General features: G+C 40.3%; 2 protein-coding genes across 13 annotated transcripts in view; one reads left to right on the forward strand and one right to left on the reverse strand.

The window, feature by feature from the left end:
- The first annotated feature begins 880 nt into the window (after positions 1–880).
- On the forward strand, positions 881–5005 carry LOC308071930 (prolyl-tRNA synthetase associated domain-containing protein 1-like). Its single transcript, XM_080408095.1, has 2 exons — positions 881–1036; positions 1701–5005. The coding sequence occupies exons 1-2, from the start codon at positions 953–955 to the stop codon at positions 2124–2126; spliced, it is 510 nt and encodes a 169-aa protein (XP_080264221.1). The 5' UTR covers positions 881–952; the 3' UTR covers positions 2127–5005.
- A 2688-nt stretch (positions 5006–7693) lies between these two features.
- CCDC88A (coiled-coil domain containing 88A) overlaps positions 7694–17938 on the reverse strand; it is an 80142-nt gene continuing 69897 nt past the window's right edge. For 8 of the 12 annotated variants that reach the window (XM_080408040.1, XM_080408035.1, XM_080408039.1 and 5 more), the window contains 3 exons: positions 17575–17655; positions 15926–16191; positions 12188–14252 (listed from right to left, as the gene is read on the reverse strand). In XM_080408040.1, the coding sequence (XP_080264166.1) occupies positions 13233–14252; positions 15926–16191; positions 17575–17655 (1367 nt within the window). In that variant the 3' untranslated portion in view covers positions 12188–13232. Of the gene's footprint in view, positions 8740–9288; positions 9389–12187; positions 14253–15925; positions 16192–17574; positions 17656–17938 lie in introns of those variants that run through there. The other 4 variants (XM_080408041.1, XM_080408045.1, XM_080408038.1 and 1 more) reach the window with 3 other exon arrangements.

Below are 17938 nucleotides of genomic sequence, written 5' to 3' on the forward strand. Positions count from 1 at the left end.
AACAAATAATTTCTGATGTCATAGGTCAGGATGATGGTTTGGGTTGTAGAAATATTTTCCACTTAACTATGTAGCTGTTAATGCTTGGCTTTATCCCTTAGTTGCAATTCTCGATTATTATTGGTTGCCTTTAAAAAAATAACACATTTGATTATGCAGTTCTTTTTAGTGTGTATCATTAACTAATAGTTTACCTTATTTTCATCTTTCTAGCTTTGAATTTTTCTTAATGTCCTTATTTAGCTGCAATGTTTTCAGCGTAACTGTACACAGGCAACAAGCTCGCAGCTGAAATTACAGTAAGCACATGTACAAAAAATGTAATAGGTATAGATCTGAGACAAATACCTGTTTTGAAACCAATGTTCAAACCAAATATAGTTCCCGTTGGATGAGAAAACGGGGACGGCGAGCTCTGCCCTCCGGTGTCACAGGGCCCTGAGCCGCGGCAGTGGGCCCGTGCCTCTGCAGGCCTGGCTCTCGGCAGGGCCAAGGCCAGCGGGCCCCAGGAGCTACACAGCCACAGCCACAGCCCTCGCAGCCCCTCTGGGCACCCTCTTCCGCCGTTTGGTTTTGAGGCGAGAGCCTCGGCAAGCGGCTCCGAGCCGCCCCGCTCCCAGCTTGCCCTGATGGCCCAGGCCGCTCCCGCAACACGTGCTCTGTGTTCACACGCTACAGGTGGCAGAACCCCGCCGAGCCACACCAACTTCCCAACCAGAGCCGTTACATCCCCCTCTGAAGCCTGGGGCGGGGGGTTCTGTATCAAAACTTACCGCAAATATCCCCTTACCGCCGGCTTCGCGCTCCAGGCCCTGGCCGCGGGGCAGGCCAGCGCCACCTTGAGGCGGCGGGGCGGGGCGGCACGGGCGCCATCTTGAGGCGGCGGCGGGCGCGGCGCAGGCCGGGGGTGGCGCAGGCCGGGGGTGGCGCTGCCCGCCCCTCCTGCCCGGCCATGGCGGCGGCGGAGCCACGGCAGGCGCTGGCGGAGCGGCTGCGGGACTTGGGCATCGCCACGGTCACGGCCGAGCACCCCGAGGTAGGGGCCGCCGCCTCCCCCGCGCTCCCGCCCGGCGGCCCGAAACGGGACGCAGCCGGCTACAGGGCAGCTGTAGGCCCTGAACGGGGTTTTTTAGCGTAATTAACTATCTGCGTGTAATCTCGCCCAGCGAACCTAGAGCCTGGGCCAGGCAGCAGGTTTGGGTTTTTGGGGGGGCTGGGCAATTGGAGCACAGCCGCCATTCTTTCCCCTCGTTCTGTCCCCCGCCTCCCCCTTGTCCCCTCCAGCTCCGCAGCGGCTGCAGGAGCTGCGGCCCATCCGCTTCCTACCGTGAAGTCGGGCATCCATGATGCTTTCCAAATTTTTTTCCCCACTCCCAGTTAAAAGTCCACGTGTGCCACATCATTCGGCTCCGTCCATGGTGGAGCCACAAAAGTGACTGCTGTCAGGGCTGCCTTTTGCATTAAAGAAGCGTGATGTTCTTGCCAGGTACGCGAGCCAGAAATGATTCAGAAAGTGCGCAGGAGCACTATGTCACATTTTATTTGTGTTCTTTTAAAACTTATTCATAAAAGGGTACAGTTTTCAGGCAGAGTATAACATTCAGTATTTTCTAAATATTTAAGCAAAAGATACCTGCCAGTACACAACTAAAAGTCTAATGGGGTATAGAGTCTCACACTACACCGGTGATATTTTCCAGGTGTTCACTGTTGAAGAAATGATGCCTCACGTCCAACACATGAAAGGAGGTCACAGTAAGAACCTTTTTCTTAAAGACAAAAAGAAGAAAGGATTCTGGCTGGTGACTGTTCTGCACAACAGGCAAATTAATTTAAATGATCTTGCTAAAAAACTGGGTGTTGGAAGTGGAAACCTAAGGTTCGCTGATGAAAATGCCATGCTGGAAAAGCTAAGAGTGGGCCAGGGCTGTGCAACACCACTAGCCCTCTTCTGTGACCAGGGAGATGTGAAGTTTGTGCTGGATGCTGGCTTTCTGGAAGGTGGCTACGAAAAGGTGTATTTTCATCCAATGACAAATTCTGCAACCATGGGCTTAAGCCCCGATGACTTTTTGAAGTTTGTGAGATCAACAGGCCACGAGCCTATCATCATACATTTTGATTAAGATCTTAAGTAGACAAAGTTCACTTTTCTATTACCAGGCATAGATTTTGTAGAGCAAAACTGGTGAAAGTCTCATTACAAATAAAATCTGAAAAAAACAAGGTTACTCCTTTTTTTTATTTCTTCAATTGGGTAAGGTTATATTGTATAATCTGTTGAGGAAAAAAAACAACCTGTCTTTGGGTTATCAGAAGTTTAACAGAAAATTCTTAAAAAGACGTTTGCAGTCTACCACTAAATAACCAGTAAGTAGAAGAGGTGTGATTTAAATAATGTTACAGTCTTTATTAATAGAATAGATAAAATTGGAACTTGCCGTGTGTGGTACTGGCCTTAAAGGTTTAAACTTAAAACAACATCCTTAGGAAATAACAAATTAAAGTTCTAAAATATTTGTCAATATGCACAGGACAGAGATGTCTAGATTGTGCACCTGTACCCTTTTATACTCTACTACACATTGCTTGCTTTTTATTATTATTAATCTAGAAAAAAAAAAACAAACCAACTTGCCTACGCTACAGAAAACTCAGTTGATTGTCTATGGTTTTAGTTGCATTTTCACTTTCACAGTATCCTCCCCTTGAGAAATAATACATTAAGTCTTGTGGCAATGGCCCCATTACGGCAGGTGCATGCCTCACCCATTTCCAGAGCCTCTCCAGTGCGAGAAGGCGGCGCGGGAGCCACCCCAAGGCAGGCGGGGTGGAGTGGGGACCCCGCTACCAACCTCTCTCCTGGCAGAAGAACTCCAAGGAGTAATGTTACTGCAGGTCCCTGACCAGGCGTAGTATGTCCTGGTGGCACCTAGGAGGAATGTTAATACAGCCTGGAACTGTATTAACTTCTGGGCACGATTTCTATAGATTCATGAACCCATGGAGGACACGCATCTTCTCTGCTCCACTGCACCTTAACCAGCACCTATGGAAACGGAAGGAATGGTACAACTGGCTGTACTTGAGCTTCTCCCTGCAGGAGGGGCCTGCACACACAAACATCCCTGCGTTTAAGAGGTTGAGGAGAGGCTGATTTGGCTTTCAATAGCCGATACACATTTAGTATAGAAAATCTACTCTCACAAGAACAAGACCAGTACATTCTCAACATTGAATGTCTAACCTAATTCTCTCTCCTCCTTTCTCTTGCCCAAAAGAGTAACACCCCCTTCAAACATCGTCTGTTGAAGACGGAAGCAGCAGAAATGCCACAAACTCCAGTAAACATACTGTGGCAACAAATACCCACACAAAACCCAGAGACTGGGGAGTAGAGGAAGCGAGAGATGAGGAAAAGGGCTTTTGAACACAGCCTAACGGAAGCATCACGTACAAACTATGCCTAAAGGGCAAGCAACAGCGTCAACACAAGCTGAGACAGAACTGAAATAAAGAATACTGAAGCATGAAGAAAAAAATACATAACAGGACTTGCAATCTTGGGTGATGATTTGCTACCACATCGTGCTAAAGGATGCAGTACTAACAATGAAAAAGGGGAACACTTCAAATGAAACAAGGCAAAAATCAGCCAGTCTGAGTCAGTTTCGTTCCGTATAGCCAAGACCATTCTATGAGAACATTAACATTTGTGTGTTGAGTTGGTGGGCTTTTTCCCCCCCATTAAGGAAATGAAATCTTTAATTCTACAGAATGAAGAACTACCACTGAGTAAGAAAAAAAGTATCTTCTTGGGCAAGTCATTTCACAAACATCCTTACCATGGTTTCCTTCATTTTGGAAGGATTTGGCACCTTTCTCAGAGATGCAAGCTTAACAACAGAATATTTCAAGATACAACAGTTTAAATTCTCCCCTCCACCTTAGAAAGACACAAACCAACCCCATCTATCACGGCAGTCATGTCAAATGGGAAAAAAGTGACCTAAAAATATTGAAGCTAGAGGAAGCGTCACTAGAAAGATGTCCAGATAGACATATTTTGCATTTGTTGTCAAATAAAAGACTGAAAGGAACATCTGGTATTTAGACATATTGGGTTGATTCATGTAATCTGGATTGACAAGTGCGTTACTAAATTAGTGAGATAGTAAGATACAGTCTTAAGTGTCTTTAAAAGTAAAATTTATCTGACCCGCTGCCTGCCACCAACTCTCCCTCCCTTTTAAGGCTTCTTCTTTGTGGCACCCTAAAATCCTCTATCACTTAACAAAAAAAATTAAATTTGACTTGTCAAGGTTTTTAAGTCCAGAAAGCTTTCAATGTGAAAAATTGTTTTAAAGACATGTGCAGAATAGCAGTTTACTAAGCTTCAAGAATCTTAAAATCCGTACTACCTAAAATTTAGCTACCTTTGCCCTCAGAAGAGATTCAGAGGCTTGTCTCAACAGAAAATGATGACTGAGCAAAATCAAAGCTTCAATTACTGCATTTGGCAAATCTATAATGATTTCTTTTAGTATTTACCTATGAAATTAGTGTCTTTTTAAAATAATATCAAACTAGTGTACAGTTAAGATCTACAAGGTCTACACAAATAAACAACACAAAACAAACTACACACTGTCCAGAAAAATTCTGCTAGAGTTTTAGCTGTTTCCTTCTGGAAGAAATACTCACTGAACACATCACTGACCACAATGCTGTTACTTAACACCAATATCCTTCCGGTAACATCAGTTTCCAGTAAAAGTGTGTATAAATGTACACACAAAATAAGAATAAAAATTATTTGGTTTGGCATTTTAATATCATAATTAATAAATGTATACAATGGCAAACATTTAAAAAATCAGTATGTAAAGGAAATTACAGTTTTAAATAAGAGCTTTTTAAGTTTTGTTTCACACCTAGGTACATTCCTTTAAGGCAGCTTTATTAATATCAAAGCATTATTTACATACACATTTATCATCTAACTCTAAAATAATCATACATGAGCTCCTTTGTTGAAGCTGCATCATGTCTTGGAAAAAGTTTAGAAATAATTAAGCGTTGGGAATGTTACTAAATCCTCAGCAGACTATCAGAAAAGTAAATAAAACATACACTGTGTAGTACTACAGCCTTTTTTGTAATCTTGAACTAACAGTGGCAGATTTGGCAACTCTCGCAGTAAAAAGTTGTGTGTGTGCTCTTGTATGCTGTCTGACAGCCACCACACGCTTCCCCTGGGAGTTTGTGTTTCAGAAAATGTGTAGTGGCTCTCAAATTTACATTTTGATTTTCTTTTAATTTTAAGGGCACAGACTGGGAAGAGTAAAGAAAGGAAAAAGAAAATAATTTCAAAATTATCAGAGCACAGAGAACCTCCTAGCCGCTCTTCTGCTCTGACACTTCTTTGCAAAAGAAAGTGCTGGGAGCAGAGTCTGGTCTCTCAAATGCAAATGCATCTCTGGTGCTGCTTTATGGCTAATTTAGCAAATACAACCCCAAGTCCCACCCCGTACCGATGCAGCTGAAGCGGGCTGAAACCTGCTCACGCTGGCACAGGTGGGCACGGGCCAGGCCTTGGGCACACACACCCGCCCTCCGCTGGACTCTGACCTAGTGGGGTGAGTTCTGCCCCCAAACTCCTGCCGATTCCCTCACGCAAGGGAACTGTGCTTAGGTTTGCGGGTGAGGGGGGTTGTTTCTAATACACATGATAAGTTAAGTAGTAATTGTAAAGTCTGAGACTACACCCTGGCTACAGTACAGATGCTTTAAGGTGTAATAACATGCAAAAAGCAAGCATGGAAGTTGTGATGGGTCATCTTGGGCAACTTAATGAATGCAGACAAGAGCTGAGCTAGTAAATGACATGTCAGGAGGTGCCCACGTGATGAAAACGACACAGCCAGTTGTGGGGGGGGCTAGTTACACGTGCCCAGCAGTGCTCTTTGCAGAGAAGCGCATGCAACACAGTCGTGGCAATATGCCACTCCTGCCTGATTCCCAGGGTCTCAGAGAGCCTACCTGAACACATACAACTGCCTGGATTCTGTGACTACAAACAGCATTTGGCACTACAGTTTAAATCTGTTAATTCAAGACATGTGCGTTTTTATAAAAATAGCAACGCTACTGAATGGTTAGGGTTTAATAGTTTGAAATGCATCAGCCCTCTGCTGTCAAAGAGAGCTAGGAAAATCCAGTCACAATCACACCCTGAAATGAGCTTGAAAATATAATGATTTAGAATCAAGAGATATTTTCCTTACATGTTTATGGTATTTCAATTCTCTTTCATAGCAGCTACGTCTTTAGTAAGGGCTACCAGCACTCCAGATTTCGTGTCTTTGTCCGTGAAACTGTTTCCTCCAGCCCCTGTGGCTCTGCCCGCATTGTGGTCCAGGCATGGCAGGGAAGCCAGGCTCCACCCCAGATTCTCGTTGCTTCGGATACTCCTCTCGTCAGGGCTCCCTGGCACAATTGCTATTGGGGGAGAAATTCAGCTACACCCTGAGCTCTGAGGGCATACAGGAACACGCCAGTTACCTGCATACAGGTATACGGGCCTTGACACACCGCACCTCTTCCAGCCGCTGCCATCTATCCCGCCCGCCCCTCTGGTGGCACCTCATTGCTGGCTTGGAATGCCCCGAATCCTCCTCAGAAACGTCACAGTTACCGGTTACAACGTGGGAAGTTATTCCAGATGCAACTGAGTTCAGGCTGCCTACAAAACTGTTGTGGAGCTGGAGGGCGGGAGGGCTCTGGGCTTCAGCTCACTCCTGGGACTGCTGACCTATGGTGATGCTCTGCAAAAACCACCATGCAAATCCTGACGCTGAGAATAAGGGACCAGAAGCAGATGCTAGAGTGGGTTGGTAATCAAAATAAACCAATTATTTTCGTGAAATACCAGAAACATCTTCAGAAGAAGAATGGAAATTCTATGTGGTAGAGAGCTGCAAAATTGGTCCTATTTCCACTTAAGAAAAAAAACACTGAAGGGTTTAAATTCTCTGTGACAACAATCCCAGGCTGAACCAAGTATTTATATCACAACACCAAAATACTCTGTTCAGATCTAAGTCTTTTAGCACATCTTATCATAAAGTGTTTCAGAAGGGATTCACATTAAGGAAGAAAACACAAGAAAATTTCCACTTCTAAAGCTTACTGACCTTGCCTCTTTGTTCCCCTTTCTGACAGGAGTTCAGTAAAATAAAGAAACGATTTGCCAGTATGCTTTCAAATCTGTTGAACTGCCTTCTCTCTCCAGTGAAAGATGATTCTGTTCCAACTGTCCCTGACAGCCTGAGCCTTCATAATGAACGCCAAAACCTGGGAGCCTCACGAAACAAGCTGTTCCCAAGCGGTAGCGGCTGTGCCGCAGTCCGGGCAGCCTGTGAGCCCAGCGCCGCATGCAACTGTGCTTACCTTTACTCATGGGAGTGGGGAGAGCTCTAGGGGAAGTTACACACATCCCTGTTGGAAGACAGGACACTAGGAGGTTACACAGTTAGCTTAACCCTTCAGAACGGGAATATGAACGTGCTTACTGGTTTGTAATAAAATATAACTATGGTAACTCATTTTGGATCTGCTTTTAAGTTCTTATACACTTCTTCTGAGCTCTCTGCAGATGCTTTCAAGACAACAAATATATGCAACCACTGAATGTACCAATAACAGTTGTTGACTTTAATATAAATCAATAATGAACAAAATGCATCTTACTAGTAAAAGATAACCTTAAAGGGAACTGATTGTAAAATGCATATGATATTATTTACATTTCTTTTTGCCATCAAGAAACCTCCTAAGCCACAATCAGCTCATGTCAAAAGACAAACAATAATAATAACAAAAAAATTAGTCAATACATAAACATTGTAAGACAGTCTTATCCTGGAAATGCCATTTGTTGAGAACAGCCTTATATTAAAATAAAAGTTATAGAAAAATCATACCTGACAATTTCCTGTCAGAATCATATGAACATATATACGCAGAATAACTTGGGAATGTGAAAAACACAAATGACAAACAGTTCTGTATCATACGATTATCCCATGACTCCCACTTCGGTTAGTCATCCAACTTTCTCATGTATGTAAACAAAGTTTTCTCTTGCAGTATGCAACAAAAATCAGCATAAACCTTTTTAAGAGCAATTTCATGCAGATTATGCTAACCCAATAAGGCAGTGAAGTGCCAGTAAGTTGTGAGGTTGTTGTATCTGTATATACAGTCAATTTCAACAAAATGCTACAGCATTTATTTTAGATTTACAGAAGCAAATATAAACTGCTAGTTATGGGATTTTTTGGCTAATTATTAGCAGAAGCTTAAGCAAATCAGTGGCTAATTTCATAAACAGAAGATGAAAGAAGTTTTGTTTGTTTGTTTTTTTTTCCCCTGGAGTAATTCTTGAGACCTTTAAATTCTTGGTCCTTAGGGAGATGAGAACTGTCCTTTATTCAGTAGATCTTAACAGTGCAATGTGCAATAATTCCTAAGACCATCTACAAATTTTCGGCAGTAGACTCCAGTAGAGCTCCTTGATTCAAGGAAGGAAGGAAGGTAGGTAGGTTTTTATTTCCTGCTCTAGTCACGAAGAATGTAAAAAATTCCCTTAATTTTTATTAATGATTCCTACAGTCGCTGTCTTGTTACTTCAGATATAAAGGCTTCATACTGAGATACTGAAGGACACTTTTCTCTCTGTGTTCAGTTGAAAGGTAGAAAGAGAAAAGAACGTAAGAAAAGCTTAAAGTGTAGAAGTATAAAATACAGAGTCAAGTCACTAACAGAACTAACAGCACTAATAGCATGCACCAAAGATGTTTTAATGAAGTCAAGAGAAGGACAGAATGCCAAAGACAAGCTTCATAAAAAAAGGCAGTTTCCTTGTAGCATAGAATACTTTCTATATTTTGTTAAACTACTCTTTTAGATTTATCTGTCCCTTTCTAAGGACTTCAATATTACTTCTTAATGTTATTTCTTTGATCTTTCTTCTTCAAGAGATTTGAAAAATATGTGTAATTTTTACAGGCAAAAGGCTAAATGGGATGAAGTTCCCTGCCTACACAGGCAAAATAACTGCTGTAAAACAACCTGTTCTGGCCTAACTAGTAAGCAAGAGAGAAGCCAGTTAAGCAAGCAGTATTTACATCTGGTTAATGCAATGTGCACTTGTTCTTATATGTAATGCTGTTAGTTTGTTGTAAATGAAATTAATCTCATTTACATTTTGGGCAGGAAACTCACCACTTGGCCCACATCTCATGTAGTGGGTAATAGAATTAGGAGCTTTGTTGCTCCCTAGACCTGCTTTTTGAATTTCTGCTTTCAGGGATAGCTTCCACATCTGCAGAGAAAAGCATTTCATGTTATTCATTGTGTTTACCAGGACATGAAAAAAACCCTCATGCATTAAAATACATTCTACTTATTAGTAGAGCAAAAGAATATACAAACACTTTTTTTTTTTTTTTTTTTTTGGTAAGAGGAAAGGACAGAGGAGAGAGATAGGAAGAAACTCACTGGAAGTGCCTACTCAACTACACTCATTAAAATTAATCCCAGCATACAGAATAACAAGGTATTATTATTTTCAAAGCCATAATCAGATATACTCAACTTTTAGATACACTAACTCTAAATTTCTGCCTGTATGAGAAGGAAAAAAAATAAAAATCAGATGTAATCAAGCCTGACTGAAGCTAGTAGCAAACTTAACTCGTCTTTGCATTTTTACCTGCCGCACATTGACAGAAATGTTCACATTCAGTTCTGCAAAACAGAAAATGATCTTTGCATGCAACAGTTTGAACATGCAAAATGCAGTATCTTAATTTACTATTCATGTAAAGCAAAGCATCAAGCAAACCTTTAACGCAAGCAAATTTTTGAGCCCGAACAACAAACCCCTTTTTTTGGCTAGAAGCCACAGGTTTAGTGTTTATAATTACCATGCAAAGCCCTAACTTATAATTTTTAAATGCAGCAGGAAACCAAGGAATAAGCAAGCACACCAACGTTTTACGGTCAGCCACCTGAACGGCTGAAGAGCAGTAGCCATTAGGTCTGAAAGGAATTTCACAGATCCTTCCGCTATTTGAGCATAGACCAAGAGAGACATCCATGATGTTCCAGCATAAAGACCAAAAAGTGGAGGAAAAATAATCCTTGAAAACATTTGTTTCCTTTCAAAGATAATAAACAGATGTTGACAATTTATTATTCAGGAACATTATAAAAATCTTTAGCAGCACACTTTCCCTGCTGCAGCTGAAAATTGAGCAAAAATAGAGGCACAGAAAGATATTATCTTCAAAACTGAAGTGCAATTCATTACAAATTTATAAAGCAATGCAAAATAGTAGCTTGAGCTGGACAAGGTTAGTCTACAACTCACGTAGAGGACATGAGACACTGGCGTTCAAAGACACTCACACTCGGTTATCCTGAAGCCCTTTGTGTATAAGGAGAAGCTGTTTTAATGCTGCCCCCACAATGGAGTTAAGTAAAACACAGGCTGAAAAGGCATTAAATATCAGGCATAAATGTTTACCATCAGATTTGGTTTGTATGCAAAAGTTTGGTGCTGTGAAAAGAAATGAAACAATGCAAACTGAAGTGCCCCACACACAGTGGCTGGGGAGAAAAAGAAGACCAAAAAAAAATTATTTTGTTGCCTTAATACCAAGCTTTAACTTCACTTTACAGGGATAACCTTTAAAATTTCTCTTTAGACCTTGGCCTTGCTCATGACTACAATCGGGGTTCAGTGGTCATGCTGGAGGGTTTGTAATACACCTGGAGAAAACACTGGTATTTTTTGCAGCTGTGGCAGTCTAAGGACCTAAGCAAGACAAGGCTGGCAAACAAGGCAATAGCACGCCTGAAAGCTTCTCTGATTTCTTGAACAGCCGTTGATCTAAATAGAAGACAGTGCCTCTAGCTACCGATCCTGTTCGATCAGAACAAGCTGGCTCGCTGCAAGACACAGGCTTGCAATCAGTTAAGAGAAATACAGCTACTGGTAGCACAGTATGAGTTTACAACAAGCACTCTCAGAGCTAAGAAGATTTTCTCCATCACTCCTTAAATAACTTGCAAAATGTATTACGCGCACACCACTTCAGGTAACAGCACTGTTCCGCTCAAAGCTAATTCAAACGCGTCTACAGGTTAGTAGAAATGAAGTCAAATGACATGACCCAAGATCAGAACACTGATCTTGCTGTGTGAGAGCAGATGCATGTGAAGTTACCATTATATTTCATATTTGGTGGGGTTTGGTCAGGGTTGGGTTTTTTTGTTGTTTTTTTTTTTTGTTGTTGTTGTTGGTTGTTTTTTTTTTTAAATGGTGAGACAATTCTAGAGGGAATACAGCAATAACTAACAGCACACTGTGAACAACATTGAAGAGAAGCGAGAAATTTATCAGCCCAGTAATAATGGATGCCTGCAGACATGGTGAAGGATGGCTGCTTTGTATTTTCAAACAGTAATTTTACTCTCCACAGAATGTCTTTTCAACATCTAATCTTCTCCCTTCATTCCTTTTCCCCACCGGGAAATGTAGCTGGAGCTCTGGAAAGGGCCATCTCCACATGTTATTAGCTATTCTCCTGTATGAAATGGCAGCCTTATAGATGAACATATGGGATGTCTGCTGCTTTTCCTGGGGGAACCGTGCATTTGCTACCCCTCCCTAGATAAACACTGAGGAATTAAAGTTCAACCCACACAGAGTACTACAACTGCTGCAAAACTGCTGGCAAAAGAAATTTAATTGTAAAAAAAAAATCAGCATATAGCGTTCATTATTTTCAATATTTATTTTCATTTTTAAATATTTTTCCTCTAAATTTATTTGCATTGGTTTTTTTATAGCATATGTAATTTTGGCCTACCATAACTGTCAGTAACTATGTCCTCTTGCAAAAAAGTGCTAATGTCTGAAGCCTCACATAATCATAGTTTCAGTACAATACAATTTTAAATTCTGTTTATGTTTACCATTAAGAAGTTCCAAGCAATTGCAGAGACAGTGGCATATTAAGTAATTACTTTTCAACATTTCTCTTTAGCTGGTTACTCGCTTAAGCAGTCCTATGCTCCCATAACTTTCCAAGCAATTTTTTGGGTTTGTTTTTAAATTTATTTAACTGTGGTATAGTTTAACAGTTTTTCTGTTATTTTGTTGCACATCTTGCTTTCTATTATATCAGTGTTACTTCTATTGAGAAGAAAAAATGAATTTCCACCATAATCAATACAGGTCTTTATTACCATACATCACAAGGAGTCTCATATTAACTCTGTTATTTGACTCCTAATAAAACCGTACACTTCACCACATTTGTACACCAGACGTGGAAAGACAAAGCATACAAAAGGGAAAAGGTGGAAAGGATCATTTTTTCATTACAAGTGCTGCGTATCATGTGACTATTTATTACCTCTTCATAAGAATTATCATCTATGTTTAGGATTATGAATGGTCTTTTTATTTATCGATGTTCAAATATTTTAATAAGGATGAACAGTAATTTGTATTTATTGTGCAAGCCAGAGGCGCTGAATTATTGGGCTAGAACTTGTTCCTTGTGCAAAGCGCATTTATGCCAGGACTTGGCATAAATGAAAGGGGTAAGACACTGAACATCTCTCTAAATGCTTCTTTTCATTAGTATCTCGGTTTTGAAAGGGGAAGGAAAGACTTTTACTCCAGATACATAATCAATGTGTTACTGACACATCTGAAAGCATGAGCACAACTGAAGAGTACTGTCTTTGTACCGGCCGTTCTGTTGCTCACGGGGCCATTTTTGGCAATGCAGCATGCGATTGGTTTAACATGCATTCAGGAACGTACAGGAAAAAACCAAAAATATTTGTGATGCGTGACAAATAAAAATATAGCTGGTATTATAAAGACTTCAAGGCATGCAAAATATATACAGTGCAATTAATGTTTCATGCAAACTTTGGTGAGGTTACAGTTGTACAATCAATCACACATGCTAGAGTACACAACTGAGCCCTGTGCCGTTGTGCTTGGAAAACAACCCACAGACCTAACAAGAATTCGCTTTTTTCGTCATAGTGATATTTTCTCTAAATTCAGCAGATGTTGAGAACACCTAGATGTCACATTAGACTATATATATATATATATATTTAATAGCAGAACTTCCTTATCATACACAACCATACTCATACCACACAGTTTTATTATCTTCAGAAACCAGTAGTGGGGATTCAGCCCCACTAGAGTTTACACAGGTGGTAGGAACAAGTTCACTAGTTAGAACTGACCATAGGTCACCAGGATCAGATTTCTGATTAGCTGAAGGCTGTTGCTGATTTTTTGCTACTGATCTAAATGCTGACAGATTTGCCTGATCAGCTGTTTTTGATGTAGTTCTCTGGGGCAATCCACTTATATTACTAACTAATTCGGTGTTAAGGGATAAAAATGGCTGAGTCACAGTAAATGACCCTGTGCTGTCATTACCAGATATACTGACTTTATCATTAAACACACTTGTGCTTAGCAAAGTTCTCTCACGAAAATTTGACCTTTCCATCCTTGAAGTCTTAGGCACATCAGAATTACAGCCTAAATTATGTGGTTTAACAGCATTAGCTGCATCACTCTGTGGAACACAATCTACTCTGTAAGCCACACAGTGAAAAAAATTAGAGGATAACTGGTGTGCTGAGTACTCACTAGAGGTTGATGGAACACTCCTGTCAGCGGTGGACGGTGCTGGATCAACTGATACCGGTTGCCTACTGTCCTTAGATAAAAAATCGTGAATGCTTGTCCTTCGAGTAGTTCCTTCTGCTGTAGAAATCACGCTGCTTGCACGAGGTAAGGTAGCATAAGGATTGCAATCTCTTGATTGTCGCTGTGATACAGTTGCTTGTATCTTTTCTTTAACTGATTTGGCCTTCCCTTGGGTGCCTGATGTAAATTTTATCGGAGAGCTGGTGAAGTAGGTATCTTCAGTTTTACGAAGGCTGGGCCTTACAAGTTGTTCTGGTTTAATGGATCGTCCATCTGAGAAATCAACTGTATTTTTTACGCTTAATGATCTCACAATACCACAACCAGCAGACGGCTTTCTCAGCTTTTCCTTTCCTGTCAGCTCTGCGGACTCAGATAAGCTTTTCATGACTTCATCTAAAAGATTCTCTTCACTTGCAGATTTCATCTGTCAAAAACATGGAACACCTTATAAATTTTAAAATATAATTTTGACCTTTTCTTAAGCAATCTTTGTGGTCATAAATGAAGACCATTTCTAAGAAGCTGGCTTTTTGGTTTTATTTTCTCAGATCTAGAAGCAGTATTAAAATCTACAGTCACACTCATGAGTTTTTTGTACACCTTACAAGTACTTTCAAAACTAGGCATCAGACAGACCATGACGATCTGGAATTAGTTCCTGTAATACTGATTAACTCAACAAATCAGATGATCAGAACTTCAAGTTTATCATCATCTCACTCGCCCTCTGCCATCACTCATCAATTCTTCCTAAGCGATTTCATATAGAGTATTAAATTTTAACTTACACCGATCATCTGGAGCTAAAACCTTAAATTTGCTATGCGCTTAAATAATTAAGACAAAAATGAGACAGTAATACAAAGCACATAACCTTCAGGCACCCTTGGTGCCTCAATTCAGACCCAACAGCTCCCAGTTTTTTTCTTTTTCGAGAAAAGACTTAATAGCTAGACTAAAAACAGTTTGTGATTGCTATCTACAGACTCAGTGGAAAAACGCCGTAGTCGTCTTCAAAATGGTAAAAGAGATAATTTGGAAAGAATTAAGCTAAAATCATTAAGGAAATGCTCTGGCAGAAGACTTGAAAGAGACCTCTTGAATACCCTTCTAACCTGAACGATTCTGTGATGCTATGAAAGGGATTCTGTGATTCAACAACAGCAGTGGACTAGACTTGATGACTCAGGTGTTTTATTTTATTCCTACTGCCAGAAGAGTATTGTCTAATGCTTAAAAATCAAAAATCCTTGTCAGAGACCACAGGGAAGAAGTCATTTTAAGCGCTGTAACAAAAGAAATCCAGAAACTTAATCGAGACTCAAGTCATGACCTCAGACAATGCCAATCACAATTCAGCTGTGAAAGTGTATTTTTCAGTTTCAATTGTGTTGTTAAAAATAGGTCGAGTCTGATCCTCACGCTTGGTAATCCCTAGTCACAGGAACCAGCTTGCTTTTATCCTAGAGCATGTCTAGGTTTCACACAGATCTATTCAAGAACTAGTGGTGAAGAAATTAAATTATTAGCAGAGACAAGGGGATTCTGGGCTTCTAACAAACTGTCACAGATTTATGGAAACGTTCTCTTTGTCTTATTCCTCTCAGGTTTCAAGGGGCTCCAAAGCCTTTTTTTTTTTTTTTTTTTTTTGCCCAGCAGTTAAAAAGATGAAACTGAAGCAGACAAGAGTCTCTCCTCAGGGAACGAAGTACAGCACCTTCCTGTTGACGGAAGACAGATCTGACAACAGCTCTTACTGAAGGCAGGTGCTGAGCTGGAAGAAGAAACGTACACCTACTTGGAGGCTGCAGCCTTCCACCTGAGCTCTGACGAGCCTACCACATGTCAGCACACCAGACATTCCCGTGCAGTAGGGATCGACTTTTATACCCAGTTCAGTAACCCGTAAAGGGTCAAGCTGTGAAATTTCAAATGATCTGGTGTATGATACAGCAAGGATACAGCCCACACCACTTCTTAATGCAGGTGTAACCAATCTCCCTACAAAGTTTGAAAGCAGTTCTACTCACTGTAAGTCTTCTATTAATTCTGTGCCCATATAGGATAATATGTAGTTAAAATATTTTATAAACTAACCTCGCTTGAGGTACTCTTGTTGCTTTCTTCTAGAAACTGTTGCAGGGTAACAACTTCACTTCCAGGAGAACTGGTTTTGGTCGGTTTTCCACGACTATCCAGTGTTTCAGGCATTCTTTGCTGGAGCACAGGACTAGACCTTGTATGTCCTTTCAAATACTGAATAGGACTGCTGCTGCTGCTCGACCAAGCCTCGTGTTCATGTAGCAGACTAAATTCTCCGCTGCTGTGACTTTGTGGCCTGCTTTGATTGTGAACTGCACCTGCTTTTGGGGTAAATGGTATTAAGTATTTCCATAAGAAAAATACATGAAAGCTGTTAAACAGTGTAACAGTTCTCAAATCTGGAACATTATCAGATTCAGTTAACAATAATTCTATTTAAGAGACTAAAAAGTCCATTCGTCCTTTTTTACTCAAGCCAAATGTAATTGCACTCCCTTGACTTACCTCTTTCAGCTCCTTACACATGATATGATTTTTTGGAATGAAAACTACCTTTCACTTATCTGGGCTTCCACCTACATAATGCTATATTCCAGGAGACTTAAAGAAAACGCCTCCATTCTTGTTCATCATCACTGTGAGGCACGCATTCTTAATATAATATTAATGAGTTTTACATTAAATGAAAGACAAAGGATGGAACAGAAAGAAAAGATTGTCTTCAAAGTAGTTCTTCAACAAGAACTACTGCGGAATGCTGCTTCTCCAGCAGGTTCTGCCATTACTTCTAGTTTACTATAATTGTGACCTGAAGAAAGCATAGGGCATTAAATGCAAAATATATTACACACACCAACTGTTTTTATTTTTCAATAACTGTGAATTGCTTTAAAAATACTGATGAATAATCAAGTATTTCCCACTTCATGTTACTCCTAAGAAATGAAATTAAGTTTGAAGGAAGATGAATTGTTTACAGCAGAAATTTCTAATACGGTATTAGAAACTAGGGCAAGGAGTACTTCAGAGAATCTTTTACAGAAGGGAGTAATCAAACAGAAAGTAAACTAATAAAGCATTCATCTCTACATTTCCAAACAGATACTGTTTAATAAATGCAAACCATGAATAATAAATGAAGTCTTGAGTAGGCAGCATTCTAGTCTAGCAGAATGGCCGTTACAAACAAAAATACATCAAGACTCGAAACATATGAAATTTAGGTAAGACTGCTAAATCCAGGAACGTTAATAATCTTTTAAAAATAAAATATAAAAGTTCACAGGATGGTATCCATATGCCATTTTGTCCAGTTTGTGTTGTGTGCTACACAGCTTTACAGCAGCAGTACACATGTAGTAGGGCACTAGGAGAAAAAAATGGAGCAACTTCTCTGCTTAAAACCAAGTGCATTTGAAGTAATTTGGGGGGAATTCTTATTTTGTAAGATTATTAAGTGGGTTAGGTTTGGTTTCATATAGTATATCACCCTTTTAATATTCATTAAAACTGTAAGTTGTATTAACACTTGTATCCTTTCTTATTTTGGGGAATCAAGGCTGTATAAAACGCTTAAAGTAAAACATGCTGTGGTGTGTTGTGGGAATTTTTGTGGTTGGTTGGTTTTTTTTTAACCTATGTAGATGATCTTACAGAGGAAAGAATGGAAATGAAGCATGTATGCAAATTCACCTACAGCATACCTTTGACTTCATGGAGTGAAGCATTGTTATTGCTATTGCTAGTGGATGTTCTGCCACTATCAAGGCTGGCTGGTCTGGAAGCTAAATTGAAAATTAGGAGACACCATGATGAACAAACTTTTAGCAGACGACACAGTACCTTTACATTCTGATCACAGAATGCTCAGAGGCAGGAATCATGCACTATTTCACAGGCTGAGCATGCCCATTGTCAACAAAGTGGTTTCGTACAGATCAGAAAGCGAAGGGATTTCCAGGCAGTCCAAGAGGACGCTTTAGAAAAGGGCGCTACAGGAATAGTAAGGTACAAGGGAGAGGAAAAAAGAAATAGAGTGTACATTTAGAATTGAAACTGACTGGTTAG

Source organism: Falco punctatus, assembly GCF_963210335.1.
Source record: "Falco punctatus genome assembly, chromosome: 12".
In the NCBI taxonomy this organism is placed as follows: domain Eukaryota; kingdom Metazoa; phylum Chordata; class Aves; order Falconiformes; family Falconidae; genus Falco; species Falco punctatus.

Excerpts from the sequence above, each read along its gene's own strand:
- LOC308071930 (XM_080408095.1), top strand. The coding sequence starts at position 953 with ATGGCGGCGGCGGAGCCACGGCAGGCGCTGGCGGAGCGGCTGCGGGAC. Across the intron at positions 1,037-1,700 it reads TCACGGCCGAGCACCCCGAG|GTGTTCACTGTTGAAGAAAT; the intron begins GTAGGGGCCGCC and ends GATATTTTCCAG.